Source organism: Adelges cooleyi, unplaced genomic scaffold (genome assembly GCF_023614345.1).
Source record: "Adelges cooleyi isolate 19-005CV unplaced genomic scaffold, UGA_ACOO_1.1 ACOO_flye_CR_arks_rails_tigmint_CR_PRNA_21, whole genome shotgun sequence".
NCBI lineage: Eukaryota > Metazoa > Arthropoda > Insecta > Hemiptera > Adelgidae > Adelges > Adelges cooleyi.
The window spans coordinates 3066100-3087185 of NW_026095871.1; the positions used below are offsets into that span (position 1 = coordinate 3066100).

The 21086-nt window shown below is 38.2% G+C and overlaps 1 protein-coding gene across 3 annotated transcripts in view; it reads left to right on the forward strand.

The window, feature by feature from the left end:
- The window catches only part of LOC126834242 (uncharacterized), a 108273-nt gene that overhangs the window by 76044 nt on the left and 11143 nt on the right, over positions 1–21086 (forward strand). For all 3 annotated transcript variants that reach the window (XM_050566023.1, XM_050566024.1, XM_050566025.1), the window contains exon 3: positions 7664–7821. In XM_050566023.1, coding sequence (XP_050421980.1) covers positions 7664–7821 — 158 coding nt within the window. The remainder of the gene's footprint in view (positions 1–7663; positions 7822–21086) is intronic.

Genomic DNA, 21086 nt, shown 5'->3' on the forward strand with positions numbered 1-21086 from the left:
TGTTTCTACACGGTCGAGTCACGTACGGATAGGATTAATTATAATATTATACGCTACGCCCCAATCAGCTACGGAAAAATCTTTGGGATTAACGTGAAGTTCTCTGTTTTTTTGGGGGGGGGGGCACTAATGTCCGCGCACGTGACTTTTAACGGTCTACTTGACATTTGTCCACCGCGTTTGTATCGGTTGTACTTCCGGTCGAATCGTCAATGACTACACCATCATTCGACGACGGACCCGGTAAACGAGGGGGAAACACTCTTAGAGGACAGCTCCCCTTGCTCACGGTGTCGTTGTTACCGTCGTAGACTATAGTGCACAAAAAAGAATACTATTTTTGAAAACTATACAACCAGAATCCGCAAATCTGTCTGAGTTCAATGGCGGAAAAGACGAACCCGATATATTGTTCGGTTTTGATATTATCACTTAATACAGTACCTACCTACCTTTTGGTCGTGGCTCGTTGTTTTCCTCACAGCAACGCACCCATATCGTTTAAAAGTTTAAATTAAATATTCGTTATTGCGCAAACGGCTATCGGTGCGCGTTAAACGCCACATTTAAAAAACAAAACAAATACATTTTTTGAGCACGATCCAAGTCGTGTTTAACATTGACTCGGCACGATCCACATAATTTATCAGCGGCTCTGCGGGGTTACGTAACCGGTTAACGAGGCAAAGTGTCGCGGTTTTTTTTTTAGTAACTACCCATTGGACCACCGCCCCTTGTGTAGCGTTAGCGGATGTAATGACCATTATATTAAAGCGAGGCGACTAATTTAATTTGACAAAAATATTTGTTGCGTTTTCGTACAACCCGCGATGTGGTGCGAATTAATAAGGAACAACACAACGGCCGACGATCAGAGGTCGACGGCGGTAAATAATTATATTAAATCATACTTGGCGGCCGATCGGCGGGTGCACCTTGACCTGACTTTAACATATTGTGTACACTATACCGTACACAGCCCGAATTATAACGTCATTGACAATATTATTATTATTATTATACATTAGGATAATATACGTCGGTCGGGTGCAGTAATTGTAAGGTTGAGTTGATTTTTTTTTTTGTACACTTATCTAATTTCCTTGTCAGATAACTTTAATGGCTACTATTTTTCATCTGTCGGTCTTGGCGCGCGCATATGAACCGGAGGCAGCCGAATCGGTTATCTCAAGTATATGGTCGATATAAAAATGTATATTAAATATAATATTTATATCTCAGGATCAATTACGTTCGTTATATCGATCGATTATTATTTAAATATCGATACTTATACATAGTATTTAAATCAAATATTATTTATTATTGCTATGATATGTTGTACAGCATTTTATTGGTTCCATAAAACTTGTCTGGACCAATCACAGTGGTCTATTTACGGTTTATGGAACCAATAAAGATGTGTGCGACTTAGCATCAGTTTTAAACATTAAAGGTATCATTCTTCACAGTTTTCTGTTTTTTTAAACTTTTATGACTATTATGGCAGAGAATAAATTAAATCTGTAGTAAATGAATGAGAAAGAATAAGTATGAAAGAGGTAAGTTTTAGGCGGCACCAATAGCAGGACAACGTGTTAGCATAGACATATGATGAAAATATAGGGGAGGAAAATAGTTAATTATACACATACAATGCTCGCACTTGACGGTTTTTATTAATGACGATGAGCCGATTTAACTGTATGAACGGTTTATTTTTTTAATTATTATTTTACACTGTACAATGTTTTATACTGGCAATAGCGCGCGTTTGGTTTTTATTTTTCAACGCCTATTTAACTGGTCCGGGCAGACTACTAATCAAGTATTTTGTAACCGTTTGTTATGGTAGCTCAGACGGGTTTTAGCGGTTGTACTTATTTCTAAATTCTAAATATCATATATCTAGTTGGACGCGACCAGGACTAGATGATCGTCTATAGAACGGCTCGCACGAATATCGACGCCCCATTAATAATAATACTATACAGACTCGAGTTGACCGATAATTAAAAGAGAAGAAGAAAATATATCGCTGCTCAATATTTCGAAGATAATTAATAACTACTTTTATATACTGTTCGTTGTTTTTGTTATTTTTCAATATTCGTTGGATGTCGAAATCGTTTACAAAATATATTATGCAAATCACATTTAAAACGGCGAGAAAGCGAGATCGTACGGAAATGAGCCAATCAATGAACTAAGAGGGCATATTGTAATTTCCACAAGTGTTTCTTACCGTGAAAAATAAAATAAAGATATGGGCACGTTTAGAAATGGCACTCGCGCTTCTGACGGATCCTATAAATTGTGTGATCATCTCGCTGCTGGTCACTTTTCATAGATCATATTATAATACAGACACCCACTGATCCAAAAATCCCAGTTAATCCAATAAAAATCGTGAACGATGTACGGTCCAAGCTCTAAACGCGACAAGCACCAATACTAGGATGCTTAGGAAGGTTCCGGCCGGGATTGGTTGAATGTGGTCCGAGGAGAAGTCGATACTAAGTCAATTCCGCAAGCGTTTATCGATTGACAAATTAATACCAAGACGTTTAGAAATCGGCTACGGATTTCGCTTCTGTTATTATTTTTAATGATAGTATATGTTTACCGAAAGAAAAAAAAACACTATACACCGTATGCAGTATTAGTTTTTTTTTTTACTGCCGCAATGCGGACGACCGCAAAACCATTTATGTACATTGTAATGCGCCTAAACGGCTTTCACGGTTAACAGTTGCGATATGGGCGTTAAAAACTATGAAATTTTACACGCGGAAACGATGTTGGCCAAACAGTTGGTTAACCGATATTTAGAGCGGACGTTAAACGATCGATCGATCCTCCGGGAGAAACAGGAAGAGTAGGAGACCGTATTATTATTGAATATTATATTTTCAGCGCCATATCTTCTACACTTCAGCTGTTCTTGATAATATGTTATTGTTCGGTATCGATAGGCTCTAGACGATTTCACGCGCTGACAGTTACATATTTATATGTCATGTATTGACTGTTTTCATTATTCGTTGTTGTTCTTGTGAGCACGCGAAGACGACTTAAGTCGAGATACCGTACATAACGAACGCTGCTTGTTTATTTGTATATTATTATATTAATTGTACGCTCTATGCCATTACACAGCTGCGGCGGCGGCGGTACCGTGAAATTATTATCGGTCATTACAATAATGTACGACCATAGGTACTTACGTTGTATACAAATGTGTTGTACTTGTATCCGAGAGTGACGATAGGATTGTATACAAGCGCGTCGAGTGAAAGTGCCCGCCGATAATATTAGTGTATGTATTCTAGATGTATGTGTACACGGTGATATAGTTGCTATAGTGACTAGTCGGCAAAATTGGCTCGAGAGGAATGTGCCGTAACCGAATTGTGTGTGCAGTGTGTGCATCATGTTGTTGTTATTATTATTGTTATTATCATCATCATCTTTGTGTACAATAATATATGCGTCGGTCTGCCGTGGATAGTGAAACCACTTGGCCCGAGGGTTATACATACAGCTGATATCATAATATACTGTAAGAAAGCCTTCGGGCTGTTCTTCCGGTCGGTCGTGAGATACGTCGATCCGATCCCCGTGATCTACATAATGTTTGATCGCTGTATAGACAGGCCCGGTACATTTATTTTGGATAAATCCCCGCTGTGCAGCCCGTTACGTTAGCCGTTTCAAATGTGTTTTGGCAAACGCCTCACTTGACCGGTCGGGTCTAAGCAAAAAATAAATGTCATCGCTTTCGCCCGAGCTCAGACCTCTTGACTCCCGTCGGCCGCCACTAGTATTCACAATCTGACGGCCAAATCAGTTAACCAGAACAACTCACAGTCGATTGTGGGTACACGATGCGCCGGATTCCTTCGACCAAATGCATATAAGGTTCGGGCACGGTGTTATCCTTGCGCAACTTATCGTGTTCCTATATGCATCTAATTTATAGTGTCGATGCCGTCGGACAGTCTTTTATTTTTATCATACACCTTTCATCTGCAACCGCGGTGTTAATAAAATATATCTGTTCGGTCGGAGCCGATTGGAAACTCCCCATAGGACCGTGGATGCGAACGGGGTCACCTGTTAGGTCGCCGTTAGGTTAGGATTTCTCGCGCATCACAGAATTGGATAGACTGGATGAGTGCTGAGAGAATTGCACTTTCCAACTCCGCCCAAACCCAACACCTGACGGTCCCCGGTACAATTAGCGACGTTAATCGTGTGAGAGAGGCAAGTGCAGTGTATCAGGTGACTATTTTGTTCCGACCCAATTGTTATTATGCTCGGTTGATCTGGTCACCGGCGGGATTTTCAAAACACCTGCAGCGCCCGTGATCCGATTTCCATAACATATCATGTTTTGCTTTTGCATAATCGACATTTTGCCACGGCTTTAATGAACGGCAAACGAATTATTCGCATTGACCGAACCTTTTCAATAATTCTGATCTACATAACGCAGCGGTGATAATACACGTTTCACAACGGGCTTTGCTAAGCGCATACAGAATAAGTATAACACAGTGTCGTACAACAATCGCACGGCGTTGCGCAATATATTTGTACTACCACACCTAGAAAAAGTCTCGTTTGATTTTCAGGTCGTACGCGCTTAAATAATTCGTGTGATCCGTATTTAATTATAGCGAGCACTGTGCGCGATGACTTTCAATGTTGTTTACACCGTCGACAATAATTACATTGTGCCGTTGTAGGGTTCGACCGTGTTGTGTGTTGATGTCTAAGAACTTGGGACCTGATTGATGTTTTGGTCGAATTTATTAACGTTTGGAGATTATATAAAAAAACAAGTTTCCTATTTTTGCGATTCAAGACTTTGTGCATAAGCTAGACAATTAAAATAAAATGTGTCTAAATTTTAGTCCAACGACCGAGCATTGTCCTGGTCCTCTTCGATTGCAGCCAAACGACAAACAGGGAGGGGGGTAAGCTCTAAACGAATTTTTGACCCTTTTCGACTGCCAATTAAGTGCAGCAGTTACAGGTTGTCAACAACCGCGTTGTTGCCAATAGAAAAGTAACCCGCGCTGTGGTCACCGACGGCAACCGCGGCTTGTCCGCGTAAAACCGTTTCGGAAGTAGCGACATTGAGGACCATATATAACTTTTGTAACGCACTTAAGAGGTCTGCGGCCGACGTACCTACTTACTGTGTAAATTGTGCCCATAGAAGAAAAACCAACATCGCACGCACGCCGCTTGTATTATTATTATAACCGACCGCGACACCTACGTAGTCTCTCGTGTCAGGGATCAACAACCATTATTATCATTATCGTCATTATTACTATTACCGTTGCACGGCGGCGAAATAACAATAAACGTGAATTAGCTCACCCGGCGTTGTGTATGTGATAGGATTTACAGCCGTGACCTAGGGGCCAACCACGGCGTAACACCAGACGCGCGTGCCCACGCACCAACGCCGGGGATCATCGTATCAAAGTGTTTGCTTATTTTTTTTATCAAAAACCGCAATCTATTTTATATATTGTGTAAAATCAAAACGGTTTGGCCGAGCGGAGGCGTCGCGTTTAATGCTGCGATCGTGTTTGAAAATAACGACTTATGTACCGCTAGAAATTATAATATTATAATTTTCACATTCTCACATACCGTTGACGTTGCCGGGCTCATCGTTTTCCCGTACCATTCGAAATATATTAAGCTAGGTGCCCCGTAAAGCGGTAAAACCAACGCTGGCCTTTGCATAATGTTTAGAGAATAAAAAATATGTCGAGTCGTACAAAACACCTCGTGAAATACTAAAAAAACGGGACTAAAAACTTTATTTTTCCTATTATCTTTTGGAGTGTTATAAGAAGTTAGGGTACAATTTTTTTCGATTACCATTTGTTTACAAATATATTTTTTATCCGTAATCATTTCTACACGCCAAAAAACATATAAATACGTGGGCGTGAGTGGATAATATTCAGAATCGAGTCGCCAACGACACGGATCGATAATAATAATAATACTAGTATATTTATAAATGATTATCCAGAGAAAACTTAAAGTATTTTTTTTCTGTAGAAAAAATACATCTGATCTTTAGACGTGACGAAAATTACACATACCTTTATTTAAATTTTTTTATTTTGTGTGTGTTTTCGGTTCAGATTATACACACGGTTGTGTGTCCACCCGATCAAAGACTTTGCGCGATGAATTTATAATGTAATCCGTTTTGCACGGTGCGTGATATTATAAATATAAGAGTGCATTATATCCGTGCCTATATATACAAGATTATGTGTATTATTACGAGATATAGTATACATAATTCGATTATAATCGTAACTAACTCGGCGGTGTGGGTTCGGTTGTGCGGAGCGACACAGAACCGTCGTAGGTATATAATATAATAACCACCATCGTCTTCGTCCAAATCGCCCTAATGAACCGTGAAAAGCAAAATTGTCTTTCACGGCTGCCCTCGGTTCAAAATGCAAATTAAGCGAGTAGTTTTTTTGAATAGACAAACCGATCACAAGATGTTAGTGACAAGACTTAGTGGGAACGCGACGAACACAGTTGATGAACCTGCAAACCATGTTCTATATCGGCTATCCAAGGTCGTGGGTAGCCATTGTACCTATACGTATATAAATATAAGTATTATAGGGTTAAACAAACAAGTTTGGTCGATTCGACGATCCTAAGTGTTTTTTTATATGTATATATATTATTATATTATCATAAATTATATCATTGCTATTAGTGTGTATGTGCGATTTCGCAGGTACAGGGCGTTGCCAAAATTATCATGCACACCAAATATACATATTATTATCTTGATAAACACTTAAGGTAAAACTGTTATTCTTAATGACAAAATAACAAATATTTTATGTATCTTTTTTTTCTCTCTTTTTCTAACGTCGATCATTACGAGTTCACTATATATTTTATTATCGTAACATGTGTGTTCAACTCGATGCATACCTACTTTTAGATATTATACCCACAATATAATAGATATCAATCAAACAATTATTACTATATTGTTTTTTTCGTGATTTATATATTACTATTATTGTTATCGTTGTGATTGACAATTTAACATAGTCGCTTTGTTCTTCCATCCGAGTTCGTTGTACCGCCTCCGACCGGTGTATGCTGCCGGGCCGACCTTTCGGAAGTCGGGTCTTTGGCTATATGGCCTATGCTATGAATACTCGAGAAAATTACCGTACGGTTAAAAAAAAAAAATTAACACCATATCATCATCATCGGTATTGTCTGTATATTATAATACAATAATATATATATTATTATACAATCGTAGAGAGAACCGTTCCGGGTCGGAATGGTGTGTTCTGGTCAGATTTAGATTTGACGTGACGAAGGACCGCGTTAATAGGTGATAATAATCGATGACGGCCGGCCGGTGTTTCGCCTTGTTTTTTTTTCTTTCTTTCCCGTTTTTTTAACCACTTCTGGCGGAAACAATGACTGGAGTTTTCCTAATTTTCTTAATCGACATCAATTAACGAACCGGTCGACCATTAAGCGACCCGCTCTCGGACAATAGGAACCAATAATATACCCACTAGCTGCACTGCTGTTACTGATTTTGTCGTATCGTTTTGTGTTGTTTCAGGATCACATCCAAGAAGTGTTGGACAAATGGACTCAGATCGACGACGAGATATGGGCCAAAGTCATAGTGTTGGAAAGGAACCGACGCGTGGCCAAAGCCTATGCTCGAGCACCGATTCTCACAGTGAACGGGTCCGACGAGGGATTCGACGGCTACAGGTAAAGATTTATAAATTATTACTATTATGATTTTTACTAAAAAAACAAATTTCTAAATCCGTTTCGCAATAGGTTGTTTCACGGTCGACTGGTCGACACACATATACAAATATTATATAAAATTATTTATTGATCTTTATGCGTGAACGGGCGAATGTGTAAATAACAAAAAAATAGACACTGTTGAGTAAATAATGTTTTTTTTTTTCGGAACGAAAAGACAATTTTTATTTTTCTCGGGTGTCTACATTGTTTTTATGGTTATGATATCGAATTATTATTATTATAATAATTGTTAACGTCATGTCATACGCGTTGTTCTTATGCAAGACGTTAATCGGTAAAAACGACGACACCTACGGGCACTGTTATATTGTTTTAGGTTCATTGTTTTTTTTATTCGAACACCCACAAAGTATTAACATATTTTTGACGCGCTATTTATCCGTGAAAGTATAACATAATCATTGCATTCGGCCGGAAACAATATACCAAACAGAATATAATATCACATAGTAGTTACACTTTCAAACGTTTAAAAAAAAACACACAACATTTTTTCCCTCATTATAATTCTGGGTGGATCTAATACAAGAAAGTAATAACGTTTCAACGACCCACCGCCTCAGTCCATCGAATCTCGAAACTGCATTAAACAAAACGACAACAGACGTTAGATTAATATAATGCCGGATTGCATAAACTTTCATTGAGAATCTTTAAACATTTAGTGTGGTCCATTAAACATCAAACGAGATTCCCATTGTTTGTCCGTTCAATTGTTGTGCAATTCGGTATATAACGCTAAAGTGTATCAAGGTAAATAATAACACCCTTTCTTTTACAATCACTTGCAGTGTCGAAATTGACTGCACAGAAGGACAAATGGCGGCGATAATATTTCCATTCGATATCATGTTCCATACCAACCACCCCTAGTGCACTATTTACCTTTTCATAAGGTTTATAAACCAAATATTCCAAATCACGCGTTAACCTACAAAGGCCATGCCGTTTACCAACGATTTTACTGATTAAACAACTTAAAATACATTTAAAATGTTTTCTTCCCCGGTAGGCAGTCCTTTGCGTTAATAGAAGCCGTTGGCTTTTGACAGACAGTGCGCCTGTTAGACCTCTATATTGTACATTGTTCCGGTTTCGTCCACGCCGTGTATACTTGGATTTATTTGGAAAAAAATATACTTGCGTGCTACGGTAGTTGGGATCAATCGTCCCGAGTCCATTCCAAACCTCATGCTCATATTATGATTTATCGTTTTTTTTTTTTTGGAATTCTCGTTTGCCAGCGTCTCAATTTATTCACGAGACACAAACAACTTTTTTCACAAGAAAAAAAAATAACGAATGTCATTATAATTGGTCGGGGAACGAGCGTCGACGCCCAATTATTCGCATAGATTTGCATAATACATTATACTTATGTATGTCTTTGAGATTATATATATTGTCGTTGCTACTATTGGATATTTACTAAAACGATCTGGTTCTAAATTCCGCGATAGTTTTTCTACGCGTACCCTCCATGTGACAGAGTCAGTGAACTCTTCTACACCGTGTGTGTATAATCATCCATAAAAAGTACCTACAATAATGTTGGCACACGGTGTTTGTGTTTTCCTTCTGGTCCGCTTCACTCGTGTGCTTGCTCTTCATACTTTCCAATTCAACTCGACTATCGTCGACCGACGATAACACGCTTGCTTGTGCCAAACCGTCTGCGCACACCTAAACACAACACTCGGCAAAACAATTATTTATACAGCTGTTGAGGCGCTTTTTCCACGGCCAACCCTGGACCGCGCAAATGGCGTGAAACCGTGCGAAACCGTAAATCTCAATGTAATCTATAAAACGTAAGCTCGTATACAATAGGCCGAGTTGAATATTTATTGCGGACCGGGTTCGCGTAAGTACATAGAAACGGCTTGGAGAGCTTTGATGAAATGAATTGATTTTGAAACCAAGTCGCGCAGCAATCGCAAAACACATCATCGACATTTTACAACGCGCATATACACAGTAATGTGTACTTAGTATCGGCGTGACGCAATCGTTTCCATGTACCGAGCCCAATATCGGCTATCCAAACGGTATATAAAATAAAACGCGTTTATTATGTTATGCATTATGATTGTGTCTCTAGCCGGTATTTTGTTTTTACTGTATCGTAAATAAATTCCCAACTGTCATCGCGTGTACCGTGTGCTATGCTGTATAAATAATATAATATAGTAAGCTATATTTTATAGCGCGTTGTCCTCGAGGCGCGAAAAATTCTAGGAGTCCTTAAAAATAGTATATAAAAATTCTTCTGCCGGTTTTTTATGCAGCCAAAATGCCAAGGACGTCTAGCCCCGTTTAGCCTGTGCATAATGTCAATGGCTCCAAGCCATTTACCGAAATGTCCATTAAAAAATAACGTTAAATTTATAGTACCTTTAATATTATATCGTTTTTAAAAATTATTCGCTTAATGCTTAGTATATGAATTTTCGTTATAAAAAAATAATTATTTATAACTTGCTTTTTCATTTCCTCCTACGAGAAGTATTGGCACGATGCAACTATTAATTGTGATCGCATCTCCAAAAAATAAAATATTTTTTAAATATTAAAAAATAAGTATCGTCGAAAATGTATATTATTTTATGTTAATATACACAATTGGTAATAAAATATTAATACTTTTTTACTTTTAACAGTTTTTCCATAAATTACCAAACATAACGAATTAGTCGAGAAATCATTTCATGGTGGCAGCGTTGGGCGCTCAAGGCATGACGATGATAATCATTTTATAGACTATTTAGTTGAGCTCTCTTCGTGTAGTTGTCAGTTAGCACTATAGGCTAGGAGGCTACATTACTCTGACGTTTCTCACTGATCGTCCGTGGTCTATCTTCGCAGGTGTTCAGTTACTGTCTCGGTGTTGCAACTACAATACTATGTTTATAATAGTTATTGAGCAATAGGCGCTAGACACTAGGGACCTGGGACAGCACTATATAGTTACAGCAGCGAGAAAGACGCTATGGAGGACCCTGTGAAGATGCCTGATGGCCTCGGCAGAAAACAGAAATTTAACCATAAATGCGATACAGGCGAGCGTTACTTCCCGTAGTAAGTCTGCTCGTTCTTCTGAAATAAATTTCCGACCAAATAATAATATCGGGATGCAATTTTTGCGTGTTTGGATTTCCCGTGTCCGAGAATCGCGTGTAAAGGAACTCATTATCCACTAGATATGGTCATGGTGGGCTAAAAACAACGGCACAGGGGCCCCCACGCTCGGACAAGACTTATCTACCCGCAAATTATATTATTACCTTTGGGCAATAAAATATCTTTGTTTTGGTCATAATATGGTGATGAACGTCTACCGCCCATACGATGACCGTACATCGCTGCGACTTATAACGGTTATACGACACAATATTATAATTAACACGAATAAAAAAATAAATAAAAAATGTATCGACTTGATTCCGTCGAAGGGTTACCAATGTAATAATAGTCAACGTTGTCCATTAGGTTAGCGTTATGTTCGGAATTCAACGTGTCATCCGAATTAAAACGGCCGTATTGTTTCGATATAACATTGATATCACCAGTAAGAAGTTATTGATTTTTTTTCTCACTCGGTCCACCAATGACTTGACGATATTGTTATTAACATACCTACGTAACCGTTACGGTAATAATATTATTAAAAAGAAAATTATATAGGTCTGCTGTATCCGTCAGAGTATTTTTTTTTTAGTCGTTATTATTTTTTTTTTTATTAATTAGGCCGACAATAAGTTTTTTTATTCTCTTAAAAACTAAACGGGCGGAACACGAACACTGCACGACGTTGTTGTGTCAATCATAGTCAAGAGCCGAGTTACACAACGTGTTGCACTTAGGGAACATTTTTTATTTTAGTTGCATTGAACGCTATTCCAATAAGGTTTTGCAACGGCTAAAACGATTTTGTCAGTTAAACGATCAACTTGACGACTTTTTTTTAACGCAGTTCAAATGCTCAAACGACCTCGGTACTTTTCACTTGTAGCAACTTAAACTGTGATAATGTATGAATTGGAATTTCGCCGTTGCATCCAACCGGAGCATGCTGATGTGTAAACGTCTCGAAATTAACGTTGTCTGCGAAAACGAAAACTGACTGCCGACTCACTGATCAGTGAAAATAAATAATTTGCACTCGTTAGTATAGTGCTATGAGGTTTTCACGAGCTCATAAGAAAATAATATGACGAATTACAGTTCTCAAACTTTCTAATGATCGCGTTGTTTCAGTTCAACGTACAATATTGACATTAAATAAGTAACACGACGTTATGTCCTAATAATATTATATAAAGGAATTCTGCTGTGCTGTTCAACTAAATGCAAAAACATCTTGGTAAGCAATACAGTCATCATTGTAAATTTATTTCACCGCCTGATTTTCTTTCTATTTTGCGTTTCTCTACCTACTACCCACCCCGCACGATTCTGTTTAATATGTTTGCGCGTATCAGAGGTGAAAAAATCACGTTATTTGCCATAGATAAAATACTCCAATATTCGGATACAAATATAAATAATTTGCCGGTGTCTTCTTATTACACAGGACTGTTTACCATGGGTACGCGAGAGGCTTGTAATGATATTGAAGAAAAAAAAATGGTAATAATTCGCAGTCAGTGACTCGGTCGGTTGTCGTCCGGTTTTTTACGCATAATATACAAAAAACGGATTAATGTCGCCTCCAAAGTATTTGTCGATTTTGCCCTACCGATAAAAAACGACCCGTGACGCGTTGGGCTCTCTTCCCGTACACTGGCGAGTATAATATGTAATAGTGTGTACATATTATTATTATGTACATACACTATATGGGCATACTGACGCAAGATCTATGGACGTATACGCGATAGAGATAGCCGGATCGCTCGTGCTGATGATCTCCTATACCCGCAGCGCAAATGCCAATCCGGTCGGGCCGGTCCGACGGCGACAACGCGACCCGGCATGGAGATGACGATGATGATGATGATGATGGCGATGATGGCAATGACGATGGCAAGTGTGTGATATTTTGCACGATCCGAATGAAACCGAACTCGAAAACGCCACGATGATCGGCGTGACTATGCCGGTTTGTGCGCTCTCCAAAGATGTTGGCAACAGATTAGAATGAGGTTAAATATTAATAACATAACACTATTATACAAACGCATAACGCCCAGACGCCCTGGGGTTGACCGGCGGCACGTCTATCCTTTTCCTACATGTACCTGATAATATAATGTACCATTAAAAAAAGTGAAATATTTGTACAACAATCAAACTAACTTTTAAAAAATATTTATATAATCACCCTTTGTCGGGAAAACTTTAGACTGTGGATGCGTCTTATGGCCTTGGTCGCTTTGGTTGATTGGTCTCCAAGGCTGTTGTTGGTTTATTTATTAAATATTTGGTCGTCCCTTTACTAATTATTTTAGGCTCACCCCAGCCATAACACATACGCGTCAAAAGGTGCCCAAAATGTTATAATACTTAAGTCTGAGTGGTCGGTTGTGCATAAGCAAGAGCGGGTACATATTGAACGACAAAAAAAAATGGGCACGAAAAGATCAATATAAAGTGGTCAGTTAAGAGTTTTCTTAACGTGAAAAACGTCTTGCAATACCGACAGATTGTTTTTATAGTACCCTAACCTTAATCGAAAAACATAATGTACCCAAATTTATGGTGACCAATAAGGATTTATGACCTTTTGGGATAGCGTCGCCGCGATTGTCGTCGTTGTTGTATACATATAATTATTAAGTACAAATGGCAACACACGATAAACGCAGACGGTGTATTGAATTTTCTTTGACTTTTCCCACCAGAATTTCGGTTAAATTTTGTAAGGGCATCTGCCTAATTGCATTGAGCTAACTATAATGTATGCATATATATTATATGGATGTTATAATGGCGTTTCGGTTATTGTAGAGACTTTGAGTGAATATATTAAAAACTTTTCTACAGCCGCCGAAAAAACAATTTCTTCGTGCAACGCAAACACGCCTTGAATTAACATAAATACTTAAATTTTTTTAAATATAAATGGATATAATATGTGTAATATCCGATAAAATATACGTTTTAATGGTTTTATAAAAAACGCAAATGGAAACCAGTTCAACTCTCCAATGCCTGCAGTGTTCGGTCGAAATTTGACTGATTTTTTTTTTTCTTTTAGAGATTTTAAGAATTTTTCATTTACAGTTAGGCCATTAGCATTGCACGAGCTTGATGGGTGGCCTAGACCGAACTTAGCTAGAAAATTTTTACATAATACTTTCAATAAATGATTTGTGAACTTTCGATACATCAATACTGATTTGTTTATCCGACCTACTCTTCCAAGGCTTTGGGCAACACGATAAAATAATATTTTTTATTTTTATTATTATTGTCTGGCGGTAAATCTAAAATGGAAATACTGTTACTGGTTAGGGTAATTTCGCACACTGTGTAACAATACGATTTCGGTAATAATAGTTTTGTTTTGTTTATGAAACGTTACGCGTCGCGGTCGTTACATTCTTGCTCATCCGACCTCGAGACTTAAATGATTATCTTAACGATAAAATAATGAGTACAATTTCGTAGGAGCGCTATAGTTAAATCGCCGTACACTAAACGGATTCATTTAATAAAAAACCTATTATCGGCAATAATTACACTCTTAAGTCCAATCCGGTCGATACGCGCTAACTGTCACAGGGGCCAAGTAGTATCCTAGTCCTGAGTTATGACTAACCTATAAAACATTTTTTTCTCTAAAGTTAACAGTTATTAAATTATGCGGCAATAGTTGTTGTTTTTTGTCATAGAAATAGCAATAATTTATTTGAGTACAACCAAATACTGGTTCCTGTCCTTGTATTTTAACCGAACAGCCATTCACCAGATTTCAAATTCATTTTTTTTTCATGTTATAACCATGTTTATTAGTTCAAAGCAGGAAATATAATATTACGGTCAGTTAGTTGTAATATTATTTTCTCCCCCCTTGCCACCATCTTAGTTTTAAACGTTTATAGCTCGAAAAGTACTTACTTAAAACTGGTATCGTCGACCATTCATCTTTTTGAATCCATTAATTTTTTTATTATGTAAAAAAAAAGTGTGTTTATTAAAGTGAAAAATAATAATGTATTGTAAACCCAATTAGTAGTTCAGTTGGCATTTTTTCTAAAACAAGTTTGTGATTATAAACGATTACTTAATATAGGTAGTTTTCCTATTCAAAACTATCCTTCCCATTTTTCACACGCCCAAACATTAGTTTTGGGATAGTAATCCCAAATCGCACAATCTATTCTCTCTTGTAATACTTGCTTGTATTATTTTATTTAATTGCATGTCATACGAGTGTTTAAAAACATCATAGCAATCAATAACTGGGGCTAGCGAGATATTGGAGGTACAAGTATAAGATTGTTTATGATTTTAAAAATGGTTTTATTTTCAACGGTTGATCGGTTTGAGTATTTTCGTCACAATCGCGTTTCGGATATGGTTTATACCGGACGTGTCGCCCACGAACTTGCGAAATGTCTGAGTTTTATTTCTTATTGTTTTGATCTGAGGTTGCGTCACTCCACCATCCGATAAATAGATCGTTTTTGTTGCTTCTCGACAGATTTTTGTGTGTCATGTACCGCCGCGGTAGCTTTTTAACGATCGTTATGGATCGACGGCGGCATAGGTACGCCCGTGGGGCACAATCTGCTGTGCACAGTCGTCCATATTATATTGTCAACTCATAAATCAAACGGCTAACACAAATAGCCGTAAAGGCGTAGGCAGGCACAACTGTGCTGCAGCCGCGACCGGTGGATTACAATAATTACATTAATTTATTGTTTGTATTGAACCCGATTAGTGGCCGCACCGCGATAGTGAACCGGACGAGTGGGCGTGAAAAACAAACTAGGAGAGCGGATAATAGATTCAATACTAATTATTGAAAAAAAAAAATCGTGCACTCTCCTGAACACACTACAATAAGCTGTGTCTGTTTACCGCTAATGGACAATTTAACGATACTCGATAGTTGTAATCGTTCTAGTTAACATAGGTCAATTCGTAAATAGGTCAACAGGAAGATCGGATCAGCGACCTAACCACGGAACACTGATTTTAAGTGCTCGCATCTCATAATCCTTTACCATTTTTTTCGATACAAGATCAATGATAGTTATTAATTTGTACACCTGCACAACTCGGCAAATAAGTTTACCGCCCAATCCACGACGCACTTGCACTCTTTGCATTGATTTGCAATCTCTCTGAACTTTTTCTCCTTTATTGGTCAAGCGGGGGTAATCTGTTTCACACGCGTGAAACAAGAATAAACCATAACCCTATTCAACTCTGTTCCTTTGGTATGGCAAAATTATTACAGGACGGGATCTGATTAGGTATTATACAAATATGGTCGTGAATATTGTCGAGTTTGGGACATTTCGTGTACTTACACACTTGGTTCATTACATAACATAAGTGCAATAGTAGGACATGCGGTTTATATTGTATGCGAAAGTGTGCTTCGTGTAGAAATTTGTGTTTTCGGCCAAACGCTAAAACGGCGGGCACGCGTTTGTCGTCCGTTTTGGATTGTAATTTCGGTATTTGGACACAACCGAATGTGACATAACCCGACCGTCTAAGAGGAATATAATATAATAATAATTGGATTTCAGTGCTGTTATCCGCGAATCGTGCCTCGTGTTGGCCGCCGTGCGCACAGTATGACGTTATGCGGTGTCGCGCTAAAACTAGTCCACAACAGCAACAGCAGCATCAGAGCAGCAGCAGCAGCTCTATGTAGTGGTGTTTTACACGACTGTATAGCCACAACATAATATACTATTGTACTGGTGCTGCAGGTCAGTGATCGTGTGCTCGTTATCCCCGGTGCTTGGATCGCCGGTGTTCAAACCAAAACAAAAACCGTCTGGTACGCGTTTCTCCTCCGACTGGTCTAGAGTAAAAAATCATACCTACTATCGCGCACTTGCCGGTCGAAGTACAAAAACAAAAAAACAGGGATGATGACGACTTTCTAAAAAACAACACACACAAAAACAGTAGGCAATATCGTTGTAACGTTATCGGATTGTCTCGATTTTGGGACCGTCCGCGCTGTCGATGGAAAACGAAAATGTCTTTTTAATTACACTGTCGTACCCGGTACACGGTAATAATAACCTAACCGTGGTAACGTAACGCGCGCCCACAGTAAATGGAACTGAACAACATAAACCAGCAACCGTACCAGCAGCTATCGGACATGGGTGAGCAAATGTAATTAATTGGATCGACCAAAAATAAAAAAAAAGTAATAATAAAAACGAAAACGTCGCGTCGACTCCTTTCACTTCGAGATCATCGTGTAATAATTGACGACGGTAATAATTATTGGTAGGTATTGAAATATAGAAACCGACTGTAGCCGGCCAACTTGGCTTATCGCCGTTATCACGTTTGGAATAATAAAAACGTTGTTATATTTTTCTGATGACAATAAAAAAAAAACACTTGCAAACAACCGCCAGCCGCAATAATTAGGCGTACCGTCGCGGTGTCCGGTAATCGCCATTATATTATATCGACGATTAGTAATGCCTAATCGGCTGTGAAACGGATAAAGCCCGTTAAATCATCGACATTATCCATTAATCGTCTTAGACATGCGACAACGTCACCGACAGACTTGAGTAGACGGACACAGTATGCAGACAGACTAATAAACCCCTATAAAACACATTTTGTGTTAAACGTTATACAAGTAGCGAGCAAATTTGCTAGGAGCCAGCTCAAAAGTTCATTCATTTCAATGGTTGCCATTATGAAGTCACAAAAACATCTTAGATCCACGCCTGTTGTATATTATGTTATTATTATTATTATGTTATTACTATAAACGTCTTGAGCTTAACGATCGTGACGGATTGTCATACACGGCTGTAGCTATTATCATGTTAAACAGTCGCCGTATGTATAAGTATAACAATATGTCAGGCAATAATTACTATTTTGATACATACGTTATACAATATGCATGCGTATAATAATATGTAATATAACATTATTATGAGATACGGCTACCGGTCCTCCGCACCGTCGCCATTACAAATGTATAGGACTTATACCGTCAGGTCTTGGGTTTTTCATTTCGGTCTGGTTATGGCGCGTCAAAAAACGTATTACACGGTTCCCACGTGGCGTTAATGGTAATAATAACAATAATAATAATAATTACACTACAACGGTTTTACTTGTAGGTCGCCCTAGTGCCCTTTTTTCTTCTGGTCCGCGACCATTAGCCACCGAAAGCGATAAAGACTCCACTGACAATAATAATGAGGTAACTCGGCCTGATATTTTTTTTTTCACTTAATTGTATTCTATTTGTTCTACTTTTGATCATTGTTGTTTCCTTTAATAACAACGATGACGGTGGATGATGACGGTTGCGGCGGTGGCGTCGATTGTAATAAAAAAGCATAAGAAATAAAGTAAGCCGACGCCTCGGGAAACTTGGCAAAAACTTTTTTGTTTCCGTTCAACGGATTTGTTTGCATACGTTTTGTTTTTTGTCTACTTAACCTCAACCGTCCGCTCTTAATAACACACAGCCGCTTCCGCGTCCGGTCGACTATGACGAATCCGAAATTAACGGATCGCAATATTGTCATTATCCACTGTTTGGATATCCGATAACCTTAGGCGGGTAGGGTCAGCTAAGTACACTCGAAAATCATTTCTTTAAGATATAATACAACGGGATGACCGTTTCAATCAAACAATAGCGCGGACTGGTTAACTAGTGGACCAAAGCTTGTCCGGTTAATGTTGTGGTTTTAGTTTTTTTACTTGTAACCATTCTGTTTTTCTACAAAAATTGTTCGGCTACTGCGATATTAATCACCGTGCCCTAATGTTACTTGTCAACATTTTAATTTTGTGTTTTTTTTCTTCTAAAGTCAACCGCGTTTCTATATAATGCTCGACCGTTGGTCGTTATCTTTTACTTATATAATAATACCGCGTGTAGTTTCCTTTAATCTCTCGAATCCCGAACTGCGGTCAGGTACACATTTACCATACAGTAAAATTGCATAATAATAACACGGTGTTGTTGTTGCAGCTGATGACGATCAGCATAGACACAATAACGGTAGCCACCGCCGATATCCACCCGCGTCGACCGCAATACCTATTACTTAAAGATGCTGGGAATATTAATCACAGTAATAGTAATAATAATCGTTATACCATTCGAGAGTCGTCTAGTCCATCTACCGATTATGCAAAAACCGTTTGCAGTCGTTATAATACATTTCAACGACTATTGCTAGCAATTACCGTTGACCGCCCACTCGGTTATGCAAAACGGATACCACATCAGCTACTATTTATTATGATTCAATAGTACAACAAAACCGTATAGTGATACAAATAGTATCGGCAACGCTTGTCGTCGAATTGGGTAAACGATGTAATAATTACATATTTTCGGTATTATTATATCAACTCATTTTTTTGTGACTAATACAAGAGTAACGCAACGCAGAAACAGCATCTTACAGTCATAATATTATGTATAAGTATAAATTTGCATACGAAAGCCAGACGGGAAGGGATTAAGGACACTAAATACTTGAAATGTAGGAATATAAACTGTGTTAAAGAATGTTACAAGTTTTAGATTACAAATAATTGTACTCAAACAAACATTTGGTTGTACTTAAACTCGTTGTATTCTATGCCTTATTTTGTCAACTAAAATATCTCGCGCTATTTAAAAGTTGAGCTGAATTTTTAACTGAAGTAAAATCTACAAGTAGCAAACATAAGAGTTTAAAAGAAAAAATGTCTAACGATTTGCCGGTATTTTTTTTGTGCTCGTTTGTGGATTCTTAGTCTCCCTATTGCGTTGGTCTAGTACTCGAGCTAAATGAATACATAAGGAAGTATTTCAGCGCTGATCTAATGAATGCTACTGATGTTACTCGCCACTAATGTAGTAAATTAGGTAGTATAGCCGGGAGTTTGTCCCGAATTGTATTAACCCCGATTCTCCACGACAAATTTGAAAAATTGCCATTTTTTGGGGGGGGGAGAGGTGGGGAAGAGGGGTTGTGATATAAGCCCTGTAACCGAGACAATTACAATTTTTTATTTTTCTAGATTTACTTGTTATTAATGCTATTACTATTATTGTTGGCTATTAATCACGGCGCAAGACTTAAGTATTAACGCGACGGTTGTGCGGCGAAACAATGGGGTTCTTGGGTGTACTATACTCCACGCACGGTGAAAGTGCTGTGGACTGGGTCAGTATTGCATAATGTCGCGTCCTTGTTGTTCTTGATATATAATGTATATATATATATTTTATACACACACACATATATATATATATATATATATATATATATAGACCACAAGCTCATGAACAAACGTGCAAACCGACAGAGGCAGCCCGCCGACTCTGCGTCTGTGTGTATATCTACTTACTCCCATCACACGGCCCGTTGCTCAATGGTAATTAAATCACACGGTAACGGATCTGTTGCTGCCGCCAACGCGCGCACTCCGAACGACCGCAGTTGAGAAATTCTTCTTGAAGCCTTTTCTTGATTAGTAAAAAAAAAAATAAAAAATGTTACAGGTGTAGAATCAAACCGCGTGGCAAGTCCGACGTCGTACAGTAGGCTCGTCTGGTCTCGCAATAACCCGGGAAAATAATAATAATATTATTGTCTTCAGTCTACTCTTATAGCGTTTCTATGTACACAACGGTTTATATGAAAATCCAAGTATTGATATAACCAGAGTCGTAGGAGATGTGGCTAAAATCGAGGCGTGAGCTAGATGTGGCATTGCATATTTTCTTATATATATTGATATATTTTTTGTAGTATAGATCAATACAGCTGTTGATCGAGAAATGTAAATGTCCCGTCGCACCCTACGCCTCGTCTTGTTCGGATCTTCCCGGTTAAGAAAGTTCATTGCAAATAAATTCCACAAAATCCAACTGGGTGCCGAGTTACGGTTCTGGCCACGGCACAATATTAATGTTTTGTAGAAAATGAATTTCTTTGGCACGCCGATTGATATCCTGCTAAAACATTATGTAAAAAAACCGCGTGACAATTATTGTACAGTGAAAATACATC